The following is a 20,197-nucleotide window of genomic DNA, read 5'->3' on the forward strand; positions in this document are numbered from 1 at the left end:
ATTTACTGTAATAAAAACTCCAATGAAATGATGCTATAATGACGCACTTAAAAATATCTATAGGAAGTTGCATTTGCATTTATAGCTCTTTAGAACTCACTTTTGTGTTATTTTCTATGGTTAATATGTTAGAGGATATTAGTATTTTCACTTTGGGACTGTGTCTTAGTTCAGGCTGCTATAACAAAGTACCACTAGGCTGGATCAGACTGAAGACTGATAACTTCTCACTGTATCCTCACATGACAGAGAGCAGAGCAGAGGCAGTGAGTCTTTCATGACTCTTAACGAGGATACTAATCCCGGTCATGAGGGCTCCACCTCACGACCTCAGCTAACTCTCATTACCTCCCAAAGGCCTCACCTCCTAGTACCATCACATTGAGGATAGGGTTTCAACATTAATTCGGGAGGAACACAAACATTCAGTTCATAACATTCCATCCTGGCCCCTCCAAATTGATGTCCTTCTCACATGCAAAATACATGCATTCCATCCCAACAGTCCCAACAGTCTTAACTTATTCCAGTATCAACTCTAGAGTCTCATCTAAATATCAATTAAATCAGGTATGAGTGAGACTCAAGGTACGTTCATCCTGATGCTTTGGGAGCTGTTTAGATGAAATGGATATATTTTACATATGTGAAGGGCATGAATTTGGGGGGCCTGGGGCAGAATGTCAGGAACTGAATGTTTGTTTTCCTCCAAAATTCATATGCTGAAACCCTACCCTCCAATGTGATGGTGTTAGGAGGTGGGGCCTTTGGGAGGTAATTAGGATTAGATGAGGTCACAAGGGTAGAGTCCTCATGATGGGGTTAGTGCCCTACTAAGGGTCAGAAGATAGCTTGCTTCCTCTGCTCTGCTCTCTTCCATGTGAGGATACAAGGAAAAGGCAACAGTCTTCAGTCTGAAAGAGGGCTCTCTGCAGAACTCAACCATGCTGGCACTCTGATCTCAGACTTAGAGCCTCTGGAATTGTGAGAAACAAATTTCTGTAGTTTATAAGCCACGCAGTCAGTCTACGGTACTTTGTTATAGCAGTCCCAGCTGACTAAGACAGATAAGGGTGCTGAGAGTGGGTACTGCTGCAACAGATGCCTACAAATGTGACAGTGGCTTTGGAACTGGGAAATGGGTCGACGCTATGAGTTTTGTTTTTTGTTTCTAATTTTTTTTTGTTAAAGTATAGTTGATTTACAGTATCATGTAAGTTTCAGGTATACAGCACAGCAATTCAGTTACATATATATATATAAATATATATAAAAATATTTATTCTTTGTCAGGTTCTTTTCCCTTGTACGTTATTACATAATGTTGAGTATATTTCCCTGTGCTATACAGTAGGTCCTTGTTAGTTATTTTTTAAAAATTTTTATTGGAATATGGTTGATTTACAATGTTGTGTTAGTTTCTGCTATACAGCAAAGTGAATCAGTCACACATATAAGGGTTTTGAAGTGCATGCCAGAGAACCCTACGTTGCTGTGACTGGGCTATCACAGACTGTTTTGGAAAAGTGGATAAATTAAGATGCAAAGAAGTTATTTCTTTGAACCTAAACATGAGCAAAATACAGTGGTGTTCAATTTTGTAGTTTCTCTTGCCAGTAATAATTGATCTGTAGTCCCCAAAATTGAATTTATGAGGATTATTATCTTTTTGTTACTAATATTTTAAGATAAAACTACATACAAATACAGGTTAATGTTCTGGAAAGACAGACTTTGCTTACTGTCTTCTTAATATTTTAGTACTCCACTAGGGCTAATTTACTGTGAGTAGAAAAGTTAGAGAGAAATTTTGGAAAAACAACTTGAGTCATACAAGCATCAACATTTCTTTTGGCAAGTGTCCACTGAATAGAGAAAATTCTCATACAAATATCTTATCTCAGCCCTAGTTTAACTAGTGTGGTATTCAATGTTTGTTTTCTTTTATATCTGTGTCTAGAGATGGCCCATATTAAAAGGTTATGAATAATAACAGGCATCTGGACTTAGAGTTAAACCTATAATTTCCATTAATACCAAAATTAAAATAAAATTTCCACATCATCATTCATTTACATCCTCTTTATAAACAACTTATAATCTTGAGAACTGTTCTTCTGTGCTTTGTTTAATTTATTTGAATTTTAAAATGCAATGTATTTATTAGTTCCCACTCAGACTTTCAAACCAGGAGGAAATATAATTAACATTGTGGTCTATGGAATAGAATTTTCCTCAGTTGTTAATTGGGAAATTGGCATTTGAGTTTAAATCTTAGATTCTCCTTATTTAAGTGCCTGTGAGCCTGTCCCCAAGAGAGTGACCATGCAGGGCCCACTGAACAAATCCAGTCTCTGAATCTGCTTTGGGGCCAGACCTGGATTTTGGTGACATTCCAAAGCACTGCCATCCTGTGAGATTCTGCCTGGCTGAAATTTCTAACTCTTGCCTGCAAATTGCAACATACATTCTTCTTATTTACAACCATCATCAAGCAGTGCAACTCTATTCCAAACCCAATCTGTGCTTGTCAGGAAGTTTCTGATCCGCAGCTTTACATTGTACCTAAGCCCTCATAGAGCTACATGTGTTTTTACATTTGCTAGGAGAAATACACCATAGGAACTAAATAGAGGCAGGATAATTCTGGACTGGAGTGCCCTCTCAAATCCAGCCCATAGAGTGTATTTTACATTTGTTTTTAAGTTGTTGTTTTCTTCTATGTGCTTTTCTTCAGAGGGCTTATTCTGAGCTTCCCTACTCAGAAGAGCACGGGGAGCCAAGAAAGATTCACGAGGGAGTGATCAGACTCTTCCTCAGTGAAGTGGAGAGTTTGGCTTTGCCTCTCCATTATTATCCTGGAAGTTTCTAAATGATCTCTATACCAGTTCCTTTTTCAGCCTTTTCCCAGTGCCTTGTTAGTCATCACTAAATATTTTCTATGAATATTTATCCATATAAATATTTCTGAGTAATTTCTTCCTCAAAACAGGACTGTTAGAAATGATTTAAATGATACAGCAATCAAAATAGGGATATGGTGCTTTGTGTTAATTTTGAGATAATTGTTTATATATAAAATTAGAGTAGAATAAATTTGAATTTTATCAAGCAATAGTATAATACAGTTAGGGGGACTTCCCTGGTGGCGCAGTGGTTAAGAATCCGTCTGCCAATGCAGGGGACACGGGTTCAAGCCCTGGTCCGGGAAGATCCCACATGCTGTGGAGCAACTAAGCCCGTGCGCCACAGCTACTGAGCCTGTGCTCTGGAGCCCGTGAGCCACAACTAGTGAGGCCACATGCTGCAACTACTGAAGCCTGGGCTCCTACAGCCCACGCTCTGCAACAAGAGAAGCCACTGCAATGAGAAGCCCGCATACTGCAACAAAGAGTAGCCCCCGCTCGCCGCAACTAGAGAAAGCCCGCACGCTGCAACGAAGACCCAATGCAGCAATTTAGACAGAAAAGAAAATGTGTCTGGAAATTTGTCATACAGACAAAGAATTTCAATATCTTCTGCTCTGGAAATGCACCTTGTTCTTTAGATTTCCCTGAGGCACTTTCACCCCAACCTCCTTCTGACTTGCATTTTTGTTGTTTACACGGTGGTCTCACTGAATGTCATTACTATCAGCTTCTTGGGGGCAGGAATGGTGCTTTGGACATTTTTGTGTCTCCCACAACACCTGGACCTTAGAACCACTGAACGTGTATTTGCTATATGTACTGAAAAATCCTAAGAACAATTTGCTTATAAAATTTACAGTTGACTAGGAAGGATAGGAAAAGTAGCTAATAAGTCGAATGTCATAATCAGAATTTTTAAACATCTCAAAAGGCTGAAAAATGTATAAAAAGAAAAGTAAATAATAAAACCTGAATTCAAAAACACACAAAAAACGCTGAAATTAATAACATAATAAATGTGTTTAATAGTGAAATACACACAGCTGAAGAAAGAATAATGAACTGGAAGATAGCTCAGAGGAAGTCCTCCAAAATGAAGCACAGGCAGAGAAAGAATGGAAAATGCAGATGAAGGCTGAGACAGAGAGGACACACTAGGAAAGTCATACCCATGTGTAATGGAGTAATACAAGGAAAGGAGAAGGAATGAGGCAGAAACAGTATCTAAAAACATAATGGCTGAGAATTTTTCAGAAATAAACACATCAAACCACAGATTCTGGAAGTGTAGCAAATTCCAAGCAGGATATACAAATAAACCCATAACTAGAGACATTGTAGTGAACCTGAACTATAATCAATCAAATACAAGGATAAAAATCTTAGAAGCAGCCTGGGAAAATAGATTACCACCAAAGAAACAGAATTTATATTTTTAAATTAAATAAGATGCTTATAGCATGAGTCATTTTTTATTATTTGACACTTTAACCAAATTTTCAACTTACTTTGGAGCCATATGAGGTTTTCTTCTAAAGCTGGATGTAGAATTTGAAGGGCTGTTGAACAAAAGAGGGAGATTTGATTTATTCTATTTAGCTCCAAGGGAGTGGACCAAATACCAGTGTTTGGAAGGTCAAAAACAAACAAACGTATCTCTAATATAAGGAAGACATATCAAATAGTTTGAGTTATTAAAACCAGGGATAAGTTACCTTAGATGATAAATAAGATCTCTAACATCAAAGGATTTGATTAAAAGGCAGATATATGAATTCATTTAACAAATATTTATTAAGCATCTCCTATGTACCAGGCATAGTTATAGATCCTAGGGATGTATCAGTGAACACCAATAACAAAAAAGACAAAAATCCCTTCTTTGGAGAGCTTATATGGTAGTGCAGAGAGACAGAAGCATGATCAATCAGTCATGCACAATGTTAGAAGATGGTGAATGCTCAGGGGAAAATATAGAGCAGGGTAAAGGGGATCAGGAATACTGGGGGGAAGGCTTGCAACTTAAAATGTGATGGTCAGAGTAGGCTTCACTGAGAGGTATTGTTTGGTCAAAGACCTTAGGGAGGAAAGAGAGTGAGCTATGAGGATCTAAGCAGTTAAAGGGAACAGGTTGGTGGGAGTCACTTCCAACTCTATAATTTAGTCCTATCACACATTTCAAAATAAGTTTGGAATTTTAGCAAATGAAATTCTATTGATTATGATGAAATAATAGAAACGAAGATGACTTCCTATACTGTGTTTATTAATGAAAGCTCTTCATCCCTACTATAACATCATGGAAACTTTGCATTTGAAAAACATTTCTTTTAAAACTTCCAAATTCCAGGAAGGATGTTGTACCTTCTGCTGGTTTCTCAGAATCTGGAGATTAGAGCAGATAATTAGTATAAGCTTGTTAGAGAACTGGGCTGTCGTCTTAAGAAAGAGATGTAAAGAATCTTCACAGAGCATTCAAAAGTAGAATTGTAGGTTTGCTCTTCAAAATCGTATTGCTTTTTGAAGGAAAAAAAAGAAAAGCCAACAAACACCCAGCTGCTTTGATTCAAAAAAGTAATGTTTGTCTCTGATGTTGAGTTCTGCAGTGCCAGGCATTTGAAATACAGAGGGCTTTGACACGTGCAGAATGAAAAGCCAAGAACATCTTCACTGCTAACTTGTAGTCTTGTGTTACAGGCACACAAAAAGTCCCTCTGGACGGTTGAGCCCAAGGAAGGCACAGTTCCCCCAGAAAGTGATGTTGAACTGACACTGACTGCCAACCTGAACGACATACTGACATTCAAAGACACAGTCATTTTGGACATTGAAAATAGCAACACATACCGGATACCTGTCCAGGCTTCAGGAATTGGCTCCACCATTGTTTCAGATAAGCCCTTTGCACCAGAACTCAATTTGGGAGCACATTTTAGGTAAGGAAATATCATGGACCAAGTTTTATGCATATCACATATATTCTATAAGCTGAGCATCACTCCTACTTTGGAAAATTCTTTTTAAGTAAACAGAACTAGCCTCGTCAGCCCCCTCCCTTCCCTATCTTCACTTTTCCCCCTCCAGATGGGTTCATCAGCCACAAGAAGACATTTCCTAGTCATAGTTTGGTTACATTCTCCAAGCTGTGTCCCTCTACACTAGAGAAGAGATGGTTCACAGGAAGTATATTCTTCTCTGAAACTTACTGTGGCTTCTCTGTGACAAATTCAGAATCTTGAACATGGTTTCTCTTCTTTGATTCCAATATATTGTTAATTCCTCTCCATGAATGTAGAAAATACAAATGGATCTTAGTGATAACCTAAGTAGAGTATAAATAGGAAGGTAAAAATATATTGCAGGGACTTCCCTGCTGGTTCAGCGGTTAAGACTCCGTGCTCCCAATGCAGGGGGCCCCGGTTCGATCCCTGGTCAGGAAACTAGATCCCGCATGCATGCCGCAACTAAGAGTCCATGTGCCGCAACTAAAGATCCCGTATGTGGCAACGAAGATCCCACGTGCTGCAACTAAAGACCCAGCGCAGCCAAATAAAAAAATATTTTAAAAAAATTTTATAAAGAAATGGAGAAATAAACTGCATCACAATCCCACCTTCTGGAGAAAATCTGTTAAAATTTTGGAGTATATCTGAGCTAGTTTCTTTCTGCCCTCCTGTCCACATTATATTACCAGGTATTGCAAAGCCAGTAATTTTTTTTTTCGTATATGTTCTCTGCTTGCCTCCCCACCGTAGCACCAGCAACTGAGGTGGTTGTAGTTGGCTCCACCTGATCACTCAGGAAAAGCTAGAGAGTCTAAATATTTAAATAACAGGTGGTACAGGGTAGATATCTCTGAGCAGAACGATCTAAATGTGACTCTAAAAATGTATGGGGTTTGAATACTAACCATGGAGGACATGTGTGAGGGTTTGTTTATGGTTCCTCAGAAGAGTCATGCATTGTCACTAGTTGACGCTCAGGAGCCAACTGAATTGGTGCCTGTTTGTTTCAGTGCTGTGAACAGATCTCAAGGGGATGCTCCTGCCTTTTGGCCAAAGGCCCTGAAACCAAGATGGACACAGTGTGTTTAGAGATGTACCTGACAAAATACTGTTAGGAACCCTCCTCCCAAACCCATCCATACCTCCTTTCCTCTGCTTCATCTACAAAATATGGCACTTAATTGAGAATACAATAAACCAGTAGGAATTAAGTAATAGGCAAGTGAGATCATTAATTGCATATGTTTTCAGAGAGGCATCCAATTACAGTTTTTGTGTCAACTAGATACGAAAAATGCTCCTCTCCTCCTATCCATTGACCATATGGTCATTGCATACTATTCCTGTTTCCAAATTTATTTGTTAAGTGCATTCAAATATAATTACAGAAAACAATATACTGCAAACCAGACTTAATTACATGTTCTCCTTAATCTACAAATAGTGTCAAATGACCCCAAAGGATATTCTGACACTTGCCTAGAATTGGAGGGATAGCTGATAGTTTTCAACAAATAAAGAAGCAACCTGTATCTTTTAGCTGCCAATTTCTGCTCTGCCTAAACCCTATTGTTCTTCTTTTTGACATAAAATCTTGATGCCAGCAATCTCCAGAAGAATCATCAAAAGCAGGGGTGGGAAAACTGCAGCCCATTGCCTGTTTCTATAAACTAACTGTTGTTATTGGAAGACAGCCACGCCCATTCATGTACATATATTGTCTACAGCTTCTTTCACACTACGGTGGAGAGTTGAGTAGTTGTGATGGACCACGTGTCCCAAAAGGTCTAAAATATTTATTATTCAGTCCTTTACAGGAAAAGTTTGCCAATTTTGGGGGCACAGGGATCTAAAGAAATACCCGTATGCCACCTCTTCTGATGGCATATTTTTGGACAACTCCTTTAAATTTTCAGAGCTTCTGTTTCTTCATCAATAAAATTAATCAATATGCTTAGTATTACTGGGGTGCTATGATGACTGAAGTATACACTGTGAATAAGTAACAGAGACCCTGCCTAGTTTATACAATAGTATATGTTGTTTATTATTTTCCCCAAAACCTACATTTAGCCCTGAAGTCAAACTACAAAGTGAAGACTCCAATGAGCATGCCCCATTGGACATATATTTAGCTAATAATGGTTATACCTGACAACTGGCAAACACTCCTTATTATTTAGCAAGCTTCAACTTGCTTATTAGACATGGTGTCTTTCCAAAGGAGGGACAGATGGGATGAAAACTCAAAGCCCCAAAAAATAAAAAATAAAATTTAAAAGTCCTGAGATGAGTTTTTTCCCTGAAGAGAATATTTTAAAGTAAGCTTATAAATCAGTTTAAAAAAAAAAAAAAACTCAAACAAAAACACATTTGAACCACCTCCAAGATCTTAGAAATTTCAGTGTCTAGCAAAGAGACAGACAATAAAGAGGTCTTTAGTAAATATTTGCAGAATAGATGAATGCATGCATGCATGCATGCATGAGTAGTAGCATCTTTAAAGCACATTAGTCTGAGATAAATGAGCGATCCGGGTGGTGTTCTGATGCATTATAGTCCCCTTGACCTTTGGTAAGGTTTAGAGGATATGTGTTGTTTCTCTTTAAAGTTCCCTTCAAATTGAGTCCATCACAAGACATTTAACTAGTTACTAGAAATTTACTCAACACAATTTGAAATATACTTCTCCTTCAGTAGCTGTTTTGCTTTCACTTCTCAGTACCATTTCTCGTAAATTGAAGTGATTTTCACATGAACTGTATCTGTGTGTTATGTGGCAGCTTAACCTGCTGAGAAAGACTGGGGATGGGTGGGGCCACTTCCCCACGGCCCCTTTCCTGGTGATGGCAACTCAGGGACCAAACTCAAGTCACTGACTCAAGTCTAATGACCCAACGAGTAGATGTTACCTTGTCCTGGTAGTTCCTAGCAGTATCACCATTTAGCCTTCCTACATTAAAAAAATAATAATAATGTCTATTTTGTTGCTCACTTTTTAAATACTTCGGGACGAGTAAATCCCAAGGCTGTAGAGCTGAACGGAACAACTCAAAGCTGAATCCTCTCAATCCTTGCCTCCTCTTTTCCAGCCTGGACACCTATTATTACCGCTTCAAGTTGACCAACAAGGGACGTCGGGTCCAACAGTTGTTCTGGATGAATGAAGATTTCTGTCCCCAAGAAAAGCTGGGTAAGAAGAGACTGGCTAAGAAGAGGCGTGCTAAGAGCCACTGCCAATCCCAGTGCTCCCAGGCACCCAGGGATCCTCAAAGCCCCGTGTTTCAACTCCACCCCATCAGGATGGAGCTGTACCCAGGCCAGACGATTGATGTGATACTTGAAGGCTATTCTGCCACGCCCAGGGTAAGAGGACACACATTTAGAAGCTATTATTCTCCTAAATAAATCTTTGCTCTATTTCTTAGGAGAGTCCCTTGACATTTATCTGAAGAAAGGCTGTGGTTTCTCAAGGATTGCATACAGCACTGAGTTACCATGGCAGCACCCATCGCATTCAAGGTTCAGCTCTGCTGAGTTTTCTGTTTGTTTCTACAGCTACCATGAACCCAGTCTTAAAATACTGTTTAAAGCAGGTTCTCATCCCCAGAGTCAACAGAGCCAGCAAGTCTCTGGTAGAGGGACATCCACTGTTCAGCCAAAGCTAAGCCTCTGATTAATACTTAGCAGTATTCACTTAATATTTATTTTTAAGAAAATGTTTTTCTTAAAATTTCTCGGCTGCCTCTCCTATCCAGGTATTGGGATATCCTTAGTTCCTTCCCTCTCAGCTTGACTCAAAAGCATCACATTTATAATCATCATCTTTTTATGTGTCAGTGAAAGAGCTGCATTTATCTTCAGCAACTCTGATGTTCTGCTCTTATTCACATTATCACCATTCTGCTTAAGACATTTAGGCAGATCCAACCATGTGTCTCTTTATTCCTATTCCCTCATGGAGGCTGGAAACCATTAACAACCTAAAAGAAAGACTTCTGAAATCACTTACAAGCCTCTTCACAAAGGCAGACGTTGTGAATGAGAAATGATGGTTACCTGAGCTCCTGCTGGTGTCACCAAATTAGGATGTGATGCTGAACTTTCTCCTCATGAAAATAGGAAACAGTAGGAAATTGCCTCCCAGCAGACGAGATGGGAAAGCTGGTTCCCTGCTTAGTTCCTCGAGGGTCACGGATGGCACTTTGCTTCACTTACGTTGTTTCTTCACAGAACATTTTCAGGAAAAACACATCCTTAGTTTAAAAGAGAAGGTTATTTCCCATTATGGAGTGTATAATATGTTCTTTCTCTCTGTTACTGAGGGGTTCAGCCAACTTTCACTGAGTATGTACCACATGGCACACACTGTGCTAGGCACCAAGGATGCAAAGATGAATAGCATGCAGGCCCTCATCTCAAGACACTCACAGTCTGTTGCAGGCATGTTTACAGTGTTGTTCTCAAGAGTTGACTGTATTTTAAAGGCATTAAATCTGAGCTGCTGGGGTTCTAAATTCAGTTGTAGCTTTACTAAAATCTCCCCTGTATTCCAAGTTCTGCTACATAATTGAGAAGACTTGAATTCATTAACATCTGACGCCTGAGCAGTCTTCAATAAAGCCTATTCATGTTATAAATTCACTTTGAGTCCTTTCTACTCTATAAAAATCTAATGCTCTTGGGTCCAAAGAAGTGTTAATTACCGTACACGATTTTTAAATATTCAAATGTGAAAGGCAAAAATTTTCCAGCCAGCTTCCAACTACCTTGATAAGAAATTGTGTGTAACTACCATTGAATATTTTTGTTCAACTGTAGTTGAGTTACAATGTCGTGTTAGTTTCAGGTGTACAGCACAGTGATAGCCCATGAAGGATTTTTATCTGCATCTTCCATCACTGTTTTGCCTATCCAGTCCCTAACAGCCCTGATAAATCTTCCATAAGTACACTGGATGAGCTGAATGTAAATTGATTGTGTCCTCAGGGACAGTCAGCAGTAGACACAGGACCCATCCTGGACACATCTAACCAATCAGACTTTGTGTGACAGAGACCCATCCCTGACATGCACTGCTCAGAAAAATGTGTTCCTCCCTGGTGTCCCCAGGCAGGTAGTTGAGAATCATTTTGCTGATTGTTGAGAATTAGGTCTTCCAAGCTATAGAGGTTCCACAAACGCTGGTATATCTTGTCTGCAGATAGTCAAAGAAAAGCTGGTGTGCCACGCCATCATCGGGACACAAAAGGAGAAGAGCCTGGTGATGACGGTGAACATCATCTGTGAGTTCGTGGCACCGTTCATCCAGCTCTCCACCAAGCAACTCGTATACCGACTGGAGAAGGTCAGTGGGGCTGTGTCGGGGAGGGCCGGGTGCTCCAGCTAGGGGTGCGCATGTTCACGCTTTCATTTCGGAAGCTAAATTAATGGGAATCCTGTTACACCCACACCCAGCCAATGTTTTTTAAGCTTCAGAGGCCAATACACATTCAACTAAAAATTCTGACTCTAAACCTACATTCTTTTGAAAAGTGAATTGCCATAGAAGTTCTACTTCCATCATTCCTGATGTATAAGACCAAAGTGAAGGGGTATTCCAGTGTACTGAAAATGCATTTCAGTCCATCATTTTACTCTAACTAGGTAAAATAAACATCACAGTATAGAAATGGTTGGAGAAGAATTCTTGATAATTACAGTAACCAGTAAGAATAGCTACCACTAATGACTGGTACGTGCTGGGCATTGAGCCATGTTCATTACATACATTTTCCCATTTGTCCCTCACAGCAATCTCTGCAGGAGCTTCTCTTTCCCATGATACACAGGAGGAAACTGAGACACAAGTTAAGCTGTTTTGTAGCTCACCTAACACTGCTTGGGAATAAACAACTTAAACTATTTGATTCACATTCTTTGATGTATATGCCCATAACTCTCTATAACTTTATGTGCCGTTAAGGGTGAGTGGTAAGTGGGGGAGGCCCAGAACAGGGGAGAGATGGGGATGACTGCTGCTCAGGGCAGTGGGCTGGGTGGTGAAGAGGAGGGGAGATATCACAGCAGGACTTGACCTAGTCCTAGGCAGGTTTCCAGCAGAGAGTTATTTACTGTTCAGGACAGGTATGTGTGGAACACTTCCTCTGGGTCAAGGGCTGTGTGGGTGCTAAAAATCTGACATAGTCACAACTAAGAGACTGGTTGAGGTTAAAAACTGTCAACAAACTATTAAAATTTAATTGTTTAAATTATAATTCTAAACAGCGCTATGAAGAAGAGGTATAAGTTGCAGTGAGAGTATGTATCAGGAGACATGACCTTATTTGTACATGAGGTCATAGATGGCTTCCTTGAGCAAATGCCTCAAGTTGGGACTGGAAGGACAAATAGAAGTCCGTCTGGTGACAAGTGGGGGAGAGAGAAGTAGGGAACAACATATGCAAAGGGCCTGAGTCACGAGAGAGCTTGGTCAGCATAAAACCTGAAGGGCCACCTCAGACAGAGATTATGCCAAGAATGACAATGAAGTCCATCTAGAGAAGTGGGCAGGGGCCAGGTGTGTGTGGCATGACTGGGACACATGTTGTGAGCTTTGGGTTTTGTTTTGGGTGACCACTGGAGGGCTTCAGGGAAGGGAGTGACATGGTCAGATGTATTCATAACAGTCACGCTGGCTGTGGAGTGGAGTATTTATCAACACCTACCATGTGCCAGGCACTGTGTCAGGTCGTAGAGATACAACAGTGAGAATATTCCCTCTGTGATGAACTTCACAACCAACTGGGAAGACCAAGCATTAAGGAAGATCCCATGGTGTGATCTATGCTGTCACACGAAAGGACTGGGTGTGGCAGTGCCTAACCAGTCATGGGAGAACAAACCAGGGTTCCTTCTGTTAACGGAGGCTAACAAGAGAATGTTCAAGACCATTTGTTCTGGTGCATTCTATATATATTGTTCATATTAAATAAATATCTGTTGACCACCCACCATGGATAAGGTGCTCTGCCAGAAGATGAATAAGGGAACTTATAGGCTAGTACGGGAGGTGAGATGTACAAGTTCAATTTAAATCAACAAATAATTTTTGAGTACCTGCAGTGTATTAGGCAGTAAAGACACAGCAAAAACCCTAACCTAACAAACTGGTGGGAAATGTAGACACTGAAGAAGTAGGATAAAGGTTTCAGTTACAGGATGCTAAACTAACTGTGACAATCTCCATGAGACATATAAAAAGAAAATACTACCAGAATTCCTTCTACAGTTGTTAAGCTTTCATTGCTGTTTTAAATTCTTCCTTTTTCAAGTAATCAGGAAAGATATTTACTGGCAACAGCTGTGCCAAATTTGGTTGCATCATATTCTCTCTAAATGTAGCCATTCAGAGAACATTCAGTGAAGATTTATTGAATAGCTATTCTGTGCAAGACATTACAGTATATGATAAATATGCAGCTTAGTTTCCTATTAGATTTTTTTTCCAAAGTACATAAACACTCATAAAAATGTGTGGGTAGTGTTCCTTTTCCTCTGTTTATATCCTTTTTTTAAAAAAAAAAAAAGCATATTCTTGTTTAAATGTCTACTGTTTGAATTTATCACTAGAATAAAATAGCAAATATTTTGAATATGACAGTGACTTGTTGAATTTAAAAAATGAATTCAGTCATTACGCCCTATTTGTTTTTGTTCTTCTCTCCTTCCTCCCAAATATCGCAAGTTTGAAATCTGTCCTACTACTGTATTCTTCATTGTTCATTTCCTGCTCACATTTCACTCCATATCAGGGACAATGAAGAAATGCGACTTCATTACCCAGGGTGTGCAGGAGACCTGTCTTGGTACACCCAATTATCCATTCTGTCTCCTTGTTTTTGGCTCAGGGCAGTGTATCTGATTTAGTACCTTAGACTTTAATGATACCAAGCCTGCCTATGGGAAGAATTTTTCTATAACCATTTCCTCAGATTTGATCTGCTCTATAACTATTGTACCGTTCAGAAGCCACAGAGATGAAACCACATCTCTGTGGAACTGAAAAGGTCAATTGAAACTAGCAGTCAGTTTGCTTCATGAAGTCCAGAAGCAAATCCTGTCTCCTGATATTTGGCGAGACAGGCCAGAGAGAAAGGGTCATTTTAAAATAGAACGGGTTCTCTGTCCGTCGGCTCTTTCTCATCACTAACCTCTAAATGGCCTCTTGCCAAAACCAACCTAGTGTGGCTTCTTCACTTCAAAGCTACCTGCAGTGACACAGCAGCCTGGGGGGGAAGGTCGAAAGTGCTGCTTCATCCCTCTCCAAACGGTAGTATGAAATCTGCAAGTGCAAGGTGAACCCAGTACCTATATTACCATGTTAGAGGGAGGGGAACAGTGGCAGCTTCTCATGGTAAGTGCCAGACCGAACCTCCGAAAGAACTTTGGGAGTGCACGAGGGGCTAATGAGGTACAACCGAGGCAGGTGGCTCAAGCCAACTTTGTGGACTGAATGTTTGTGTCCCCCCAAAATTCATACACCAAAGCCCTAATTCTGTATATGATCATGTTGTAAGTGGGGGCTTTGGGAAAGGATAGGGTTGTGGAGGTGGAGCCCTCATGAATGGGATTAGTGCCCTAATAAGAAAAGACAAGAGAGGTGATCTTTCTCTCAGGCATGTGAGGACACAGTGAGAAGACAGCTATCTACAAACCAAGAAGTGGGCTCTCACCAGACACTGGATGTGCTGGCACCTTGATCTTGGACTCCCCAGCCTCCAGAACTATGAGACTTCAGTGGCTGTTGTTTAAACCACTCAGTCTGTGATATTTGTTATAGCAGCCTGAACTGACTAAGACACCATGGACACTGGTCACCCAAGCTCGCTCAGAGCCAGTGGCTCCAGGAACCACAGTGGAAGAAAGACTATGCTGGACAAAGAAGCAGAGGCAGAGGCAGAGCAAAACATGGAGTCAGGAGGACTTAACTGAAATTGGAACAGGGAGAAAAGCAAATCAAAACAAATAGGCCTGGGAAAAATAGGCTAGAGTTGTTGGAAGAGCCAGGGAATGGGAGGGAGATTCTTTTTGGAGGCCAGAGACTGAGGTTTCCAGTCACTTCCTAGTGATATTAAAGGACCCCCTTTCCAAGGCACACAATGAACAATGTGGATCCCAATGTCAGAGTGACAAAAATCCAGTCTGACCGGAAACTTCCAGCTTAAGATCCATTTATGATGCTTTCTAAAACTGAAAAATGAAATTTGATCTAACAGAGTGAACCATGCTTCTAAATCAACTCTCCCAGTGTTATCAAGAAAATTTTCAGGAAATAGTTATAAGCGTTTGTCAATATAGCAAGATAAGTATATTTGCAAATTGGGTATTTTAAGCATGAAAAGAATATTGTGTAAGGAAAAAATGTTTTATTCATTGTAATGATACATGGGTTCTTCCATAAGATATCATTCACTTATTAAACTTTGTTTTATGATTCTGTGGAAACTTCTGTAGTAACAGTTCTACCCAGAGGCATGGCTTTTATAGGGTTTTTTAAACCAGGCAACAAGAAAGTAAGAAAATCTAATCTGTTTTCTGGCTTAAGTAGGATCTCTTCTAGTGAAATGGATGCATAGATACATAGATACATAGAAAATATCTATACCTATATCTACATCTATATTAATCCCTTATAGAGATTTAGATAAATCATTTGGAATGTATGGTGGACTACTGGGAAGTGAACCTATATAATATATAGATATATATTATCTATATCTTGATAGATAGATGACAGATAGATATAATATAAATCCATACATCTGTAGATATAAACAGAGAGAATGCTAATTCTGCTGTTAACAATGCATATCAGACATTTGTTGCTAAAGGCTTACTGTGTTTACCATAAGTTGGTTTGTTTCCTTTTTTCTCTTTTTTGCAGAAACCTGACACTATCCTGGAACCTCATTACCAGCCCTTGGTCATGAAGAACATTTCCAACCTGCCTGTGAACGTGTTGCTCTCAACAAGTGGCCCCTTCTTTATCTGCAAGGCTGATAAATCCCCACTGCCCTCAATTCCTGAGGTAACTGGACAGAGGGTGTCCTAACTCCTAGGCGGGTGCTGTGTGTGTGACAAAAGAAGAGAATTGTATTGGTACACTGCCTAATTTCAGTCGAGAAAAATATAAAGAATCCAGGAAACAGGAAAAATCTAAAATGAGTCATAAATCAATAAATTCTGATATAAATTGGTAGGAAAACCATTATTTACAATGGGAGAGCTTCTTGCTCATTATTATGACCCTTTCCTTCCTGCCCATTATAACGAAGCTCAACTTTAGAAAACAGTGACTTCCCACTAATGAGAGGAAAGATCTTTTAATCCCCCTCAAGTCTGACTAAAACTCAAATTTGACCAAAACTCAAAGCCCCAACCCTAAACCAGCCAGCCCATCTCCAGATAGTGAGAAATGTGAACCAGGCTGAAGCAGGAGGCTGTGAGCTCCCCTGGCCACCAGTCTGGGGCAGGATGCAGTGTTCTCTGAACATTCCCACAAGATCATCCCTGTGATCCCTGGCTGGGCATGAGGATACCAGTGGGAATGGCTGGGCCCTGGGGCAGGTGGCACTGCAGAGCGGTAGGGAAGGAGGATTGAAGGAGGGACCAGCCCCACACCCCATGGTGTTCGGCCTCCCAGTCCAGGGAGATAGCTAATGGAGAAGTGACATAGAGGAGGAAGTGAGGGCAGGCAGCAATCACAGGATCTCAGAAGAGGGAGCCTGGGACTTAAGGACATCTGCCATGAGCCACACTCGGGGAGACGGATCTTTGTGGAAGATGGGGAACAGAGCCACTGGGTGAGAGCGTGTTGCAGACAGTACTGCACCGCCACCCTCCCCTGCCCTTTCTTCCTCACTGATTCTTTAGTGGGTCTCATTCAAACATGATTTGGGGGAAAAAAATAGCTAAGATCTTTGAACAGAGAAATAAAAGGAGGAGATGATCATAAGCAAGAGGCAGTTGAAAACCTCCTGCAAGGGAACCTGTGCCAGGAAGAAAACCCACAGTACGAACAGGGAGTTCTCTACAGTCTCACAGAAATTACAGGTGATATGACCTGTCTTTAAAAAGAGCTCAGGGACAAGATACAAGTGTTCAAAGAGGAGGTGAAGAGTGAACTCAAGAGCAGAGGAAAACAAATGGATGAGAAAATGAAAATTCAGGTATAAGCAGCTTTCTCTGTCTGGGTGGGAGGTTAGACCCACTCTTGTCCCTCCTGAAATCTTAATAAAAGTAGAAATGTTCAACAGGAAAGACACCCAGAGCAATAAAATAAAAGGGGAAGAGGAGGGTATAACCAAATAATGAGAGATTTAAACAAATTCTAGAAGATAGAATGAGGAAGGGAGTGGGTGGACAAAAAGGCATAAAGACCTGAAGCATAGAAAATTCACCAGTGAGGCTGCAAAGAAGTGGGAGTCATTCAGCCCAAGTAGCCTGGGCTTAGAGGCAACGAGTGTAGCAGAGGGCTGAAAACAGAGGGATTCTGTCTGTGCACCAGACAGCTGTCCCTGCTGACCCCACTCAAAAGACTTGGGCAGCTGACTCTTATCCCAAGACATAAAGATAAATGCTCTTCCCCAGAGAAACTCATCAAAACGTTCAGAATACCCCAGAATACCCCAGTATATTTGCAAATTGGGTACCCCAGAATAATCCCTGGTGTCTGAGTTGTGTGCATCACCGGATTTTCCCCTCTCTGCCCCAAAAAACTGTTCCATAGACCTGCTGTGCTACAAGAATTGAGAAATTGTGGCCTCAGGATTGTCGGGATGCCACGGTGGGTCAGGAACTACTGTTTCTTGTAATAACTCTTGTAGTGCATTTTGACCTTTTATATTACTTGCACATATAACTTTAATAAAAAGCATACATATAATTTTAAAAATAAAGAACTTCTACAAATCAACAGGAAAAATACCAACAACCCAATAGAAAAATAGGCAAAGGGAATGAACAGAGAGTTCACAAAAAGAAAAAGAAAATAGCTTTTAAATATATGAGAATATGCCCAACTTTACTCATGTTGGAAGAAATGCAATTTAAAATTACTATGAAACACACTATTTTTCCTATAAGATTGGCAAAGAGCAAAAATTGGATAATGCTTCGTGTTAGGGAGGGCATGTGGAAACAGGCATCCCCTAAGGTATTGAGGAAGTGTACATTGGAAGATAGTATGGCAGTAGCCGTCAACATTTTTTTTTTTTTAGTCATCAGTGTATACATGTCAATCCCAATCACCCAGTTCATCACACCACCAACCCCAGCCCCCCACAGCTTTCCCCCCTTGAGGTCTATACGTTTGTTCTCTACATCGCTGTCTCAACTTCTGCCCTGCAAACTGGATCATCTGTACCATTTTTCTAGGTTCCACATATGCGTTAATATACGATATTTGTTCTCTCTCTGACTTACTTCACTCTGTATGACAGTCTCTAGATCCATCCACATCTCAACAAATGACCCAATTTCGTTCCTTTTTATGGCTGAGTAATATTCCATTGTATATATTTACCACATCTTCTTTATCCATTCATCTGTCAATAGACATTTAGGTTTTTTCCATGACCTGGCTCTTGTAAATACTGCTGCAATGAACACTGGGGTGCATGTGTCTTTTTGAATTATGGTTTTCTCTGGGTATATGCCTAGTAATGGGATTGCTGGATCATATGGTAATTCTATTTTTAGTTTTTTAAGGAACCTCCATACTGTTCTCCATAGTGGCTGTATCAATTGACATTCCCACCAACAGTGCAGGAGGGTTCCCTTTTCTCCACACCCTCTCCAGCATTTGTTGTTTGTAGATTTTCTGATGATGCCCATTCTAACTGGTGTGAGGTGACACCACATTGTAGTTTTGATTTGCATTTCTCTAATAATTAGTGATGTTGAGCAGCTTTTCATGTGCCTCTTGACCATCTGTATGTCTTCTTTGGAGAAATGTCTATTTAGGTCTTCGGCCCATTTTTGGATTGGGTTGTTTGTTTTTTTAATATTGAGCTGCATAAGCTGTTTATATATTATGGATATTAATCCTTTGTCCGTTGATTCATTTCCAAATATTTTCTCCCATCCTGAGGGTTGTCTTTTCGTCTTGTTTATGGTTTCCTTTGCTGTGCAAAAGCATTTAAGTTTCATGAGGTCCCATTTTTTAATTTTTGTTTTTATTTCCATTATTCTAGGAGGTGGATCAAAGAAGATCTTGCTGTGATTAATGTCAAAGAGTGTTCTTCCTATGTTTTCCTCTAAGAGTTTTACAGTGTCCAGTCTAACATTTAGGTCTCTAACCTATTTTGAGTTTATTTTTGTGTATGGTGTTAGGGAGTGTTCTAATTTCATTCTTTTACATGTAGCTGTCCAGTTTTCCCAGCACCACTTATTGAAGAGACTGTCTTTTCTCCATTGTATATCCTTGCCTCCTTTGTCATAGATTAGTTAACCATAGGTTCGTAGGTTTATCTCTGGGCTTTCTATCTTGTTCCATTGATCTATATTCCTGTTTCTGTGCCCATACCATATTGTCTTGATTACTGTAGCTTTGTAGTATAGTCTGAAGTCAGGGAGCCTGATTCCTCTTGAGTTTTTATCCCTCAAGACTGCTTTGGCTATTTGGGGTCTTTTGTGTCTCCATACAAATTTTAAGATTTTCTGTTCTCGTTCTTTAAAAAATGCCATTTTTAATTTCATAGGGATTGCATTGAATCTGTAGATTGCTTTGGGTAATAGAGTCGTTTTCACAATATTGATTCTTCAAATCCAAGAACATGGTATATCTCTCCATCTGTTGGTATCATCTTTAATTTCTTTCATCAGTGTCGTATAGTTTTCTGCATACAGGTCTTTTGTCTCCCTAGGTAGGTTTATTCCTAGGTATTTTACTCTTTTTGTTGCAGTGGTAAATGGGAGTGTTTCCTTAATTGCTCTTTCAGATTTTTCATCATTAGTGTATAGGAATGCAAGAGATTTCTGTGCTTTACTTTTGTATCCTGCAACTTTACCAAATTCATTGATTGCTCTGGTGGTTTTCTGGTGGCATCTTTAGGATTCTCTATGTATAGTATCATGTCATCTGCAGACAGTGACAGTTTTACTTCTTCTTTTACAATTTGTATTCCTTTTATTTCTTTTTCTCCTCTGATTGCCGTGGCTAGGACATCCAAAACTATGTTGAATAATAGTGGTGAGAGTGGACAACCTTGTCTTTTTCCTCATCTTAGAGGAAATGCTCTC

At 40.0% G+C, this 20,197-nt stretch overlaps 1 protein-coding gene across 1 annotated transcript in view; it reads left to right on the forward strand.

Annotated features, from left to right (window-relative positions):
* Positions 1–20,197, forward strand: part of HYDIN (HYDIN axonemal central pair apparatus protein) — a 431,085-nt gene that overhangs the window by 238,287 nt on the left and 172,601 nt on the right. Inside the window, exons 20-23 of the mRNA XM_024735584.1 lie at positions 5,607–5,845; positions 9,007–9,280; positions 11,118–11,261; positions 15,840–15,983. Of these exons, the coding sequence (XP_024591352.1) occupies positions 5,607–5,845; positions 9,007–9,280; positions 11,118–11,261; positions 15,840–15,983 (801 nt within the window). The remainder of the gene's footprint in view (positions 1–5,606; positions 5,846–9,006; positions 9,281–11,117; positions 11,262–15,839; positions 15,984–20,197) is intronic.

The sequence above is a fragment of the Neophocaena asiaeorientalis genome, unplaced genomic scaffold (genome assembly GCF_003031525.2).
Source record: "Neophocaena asiaeorientalis asiaeorientalis breed wild unplaced genomic scaffold, Neophocaena_asiaeorientalis_V1.1 scaffold40, whole genome shotgun sequence".
NCBI classification, from domain to species: Eukaryota; Metazoa; Chordata; class Mammalia; order Artiodactyla; family Phocoenidae; genus Neophocaena; species Neophocaena asiaeorientalis.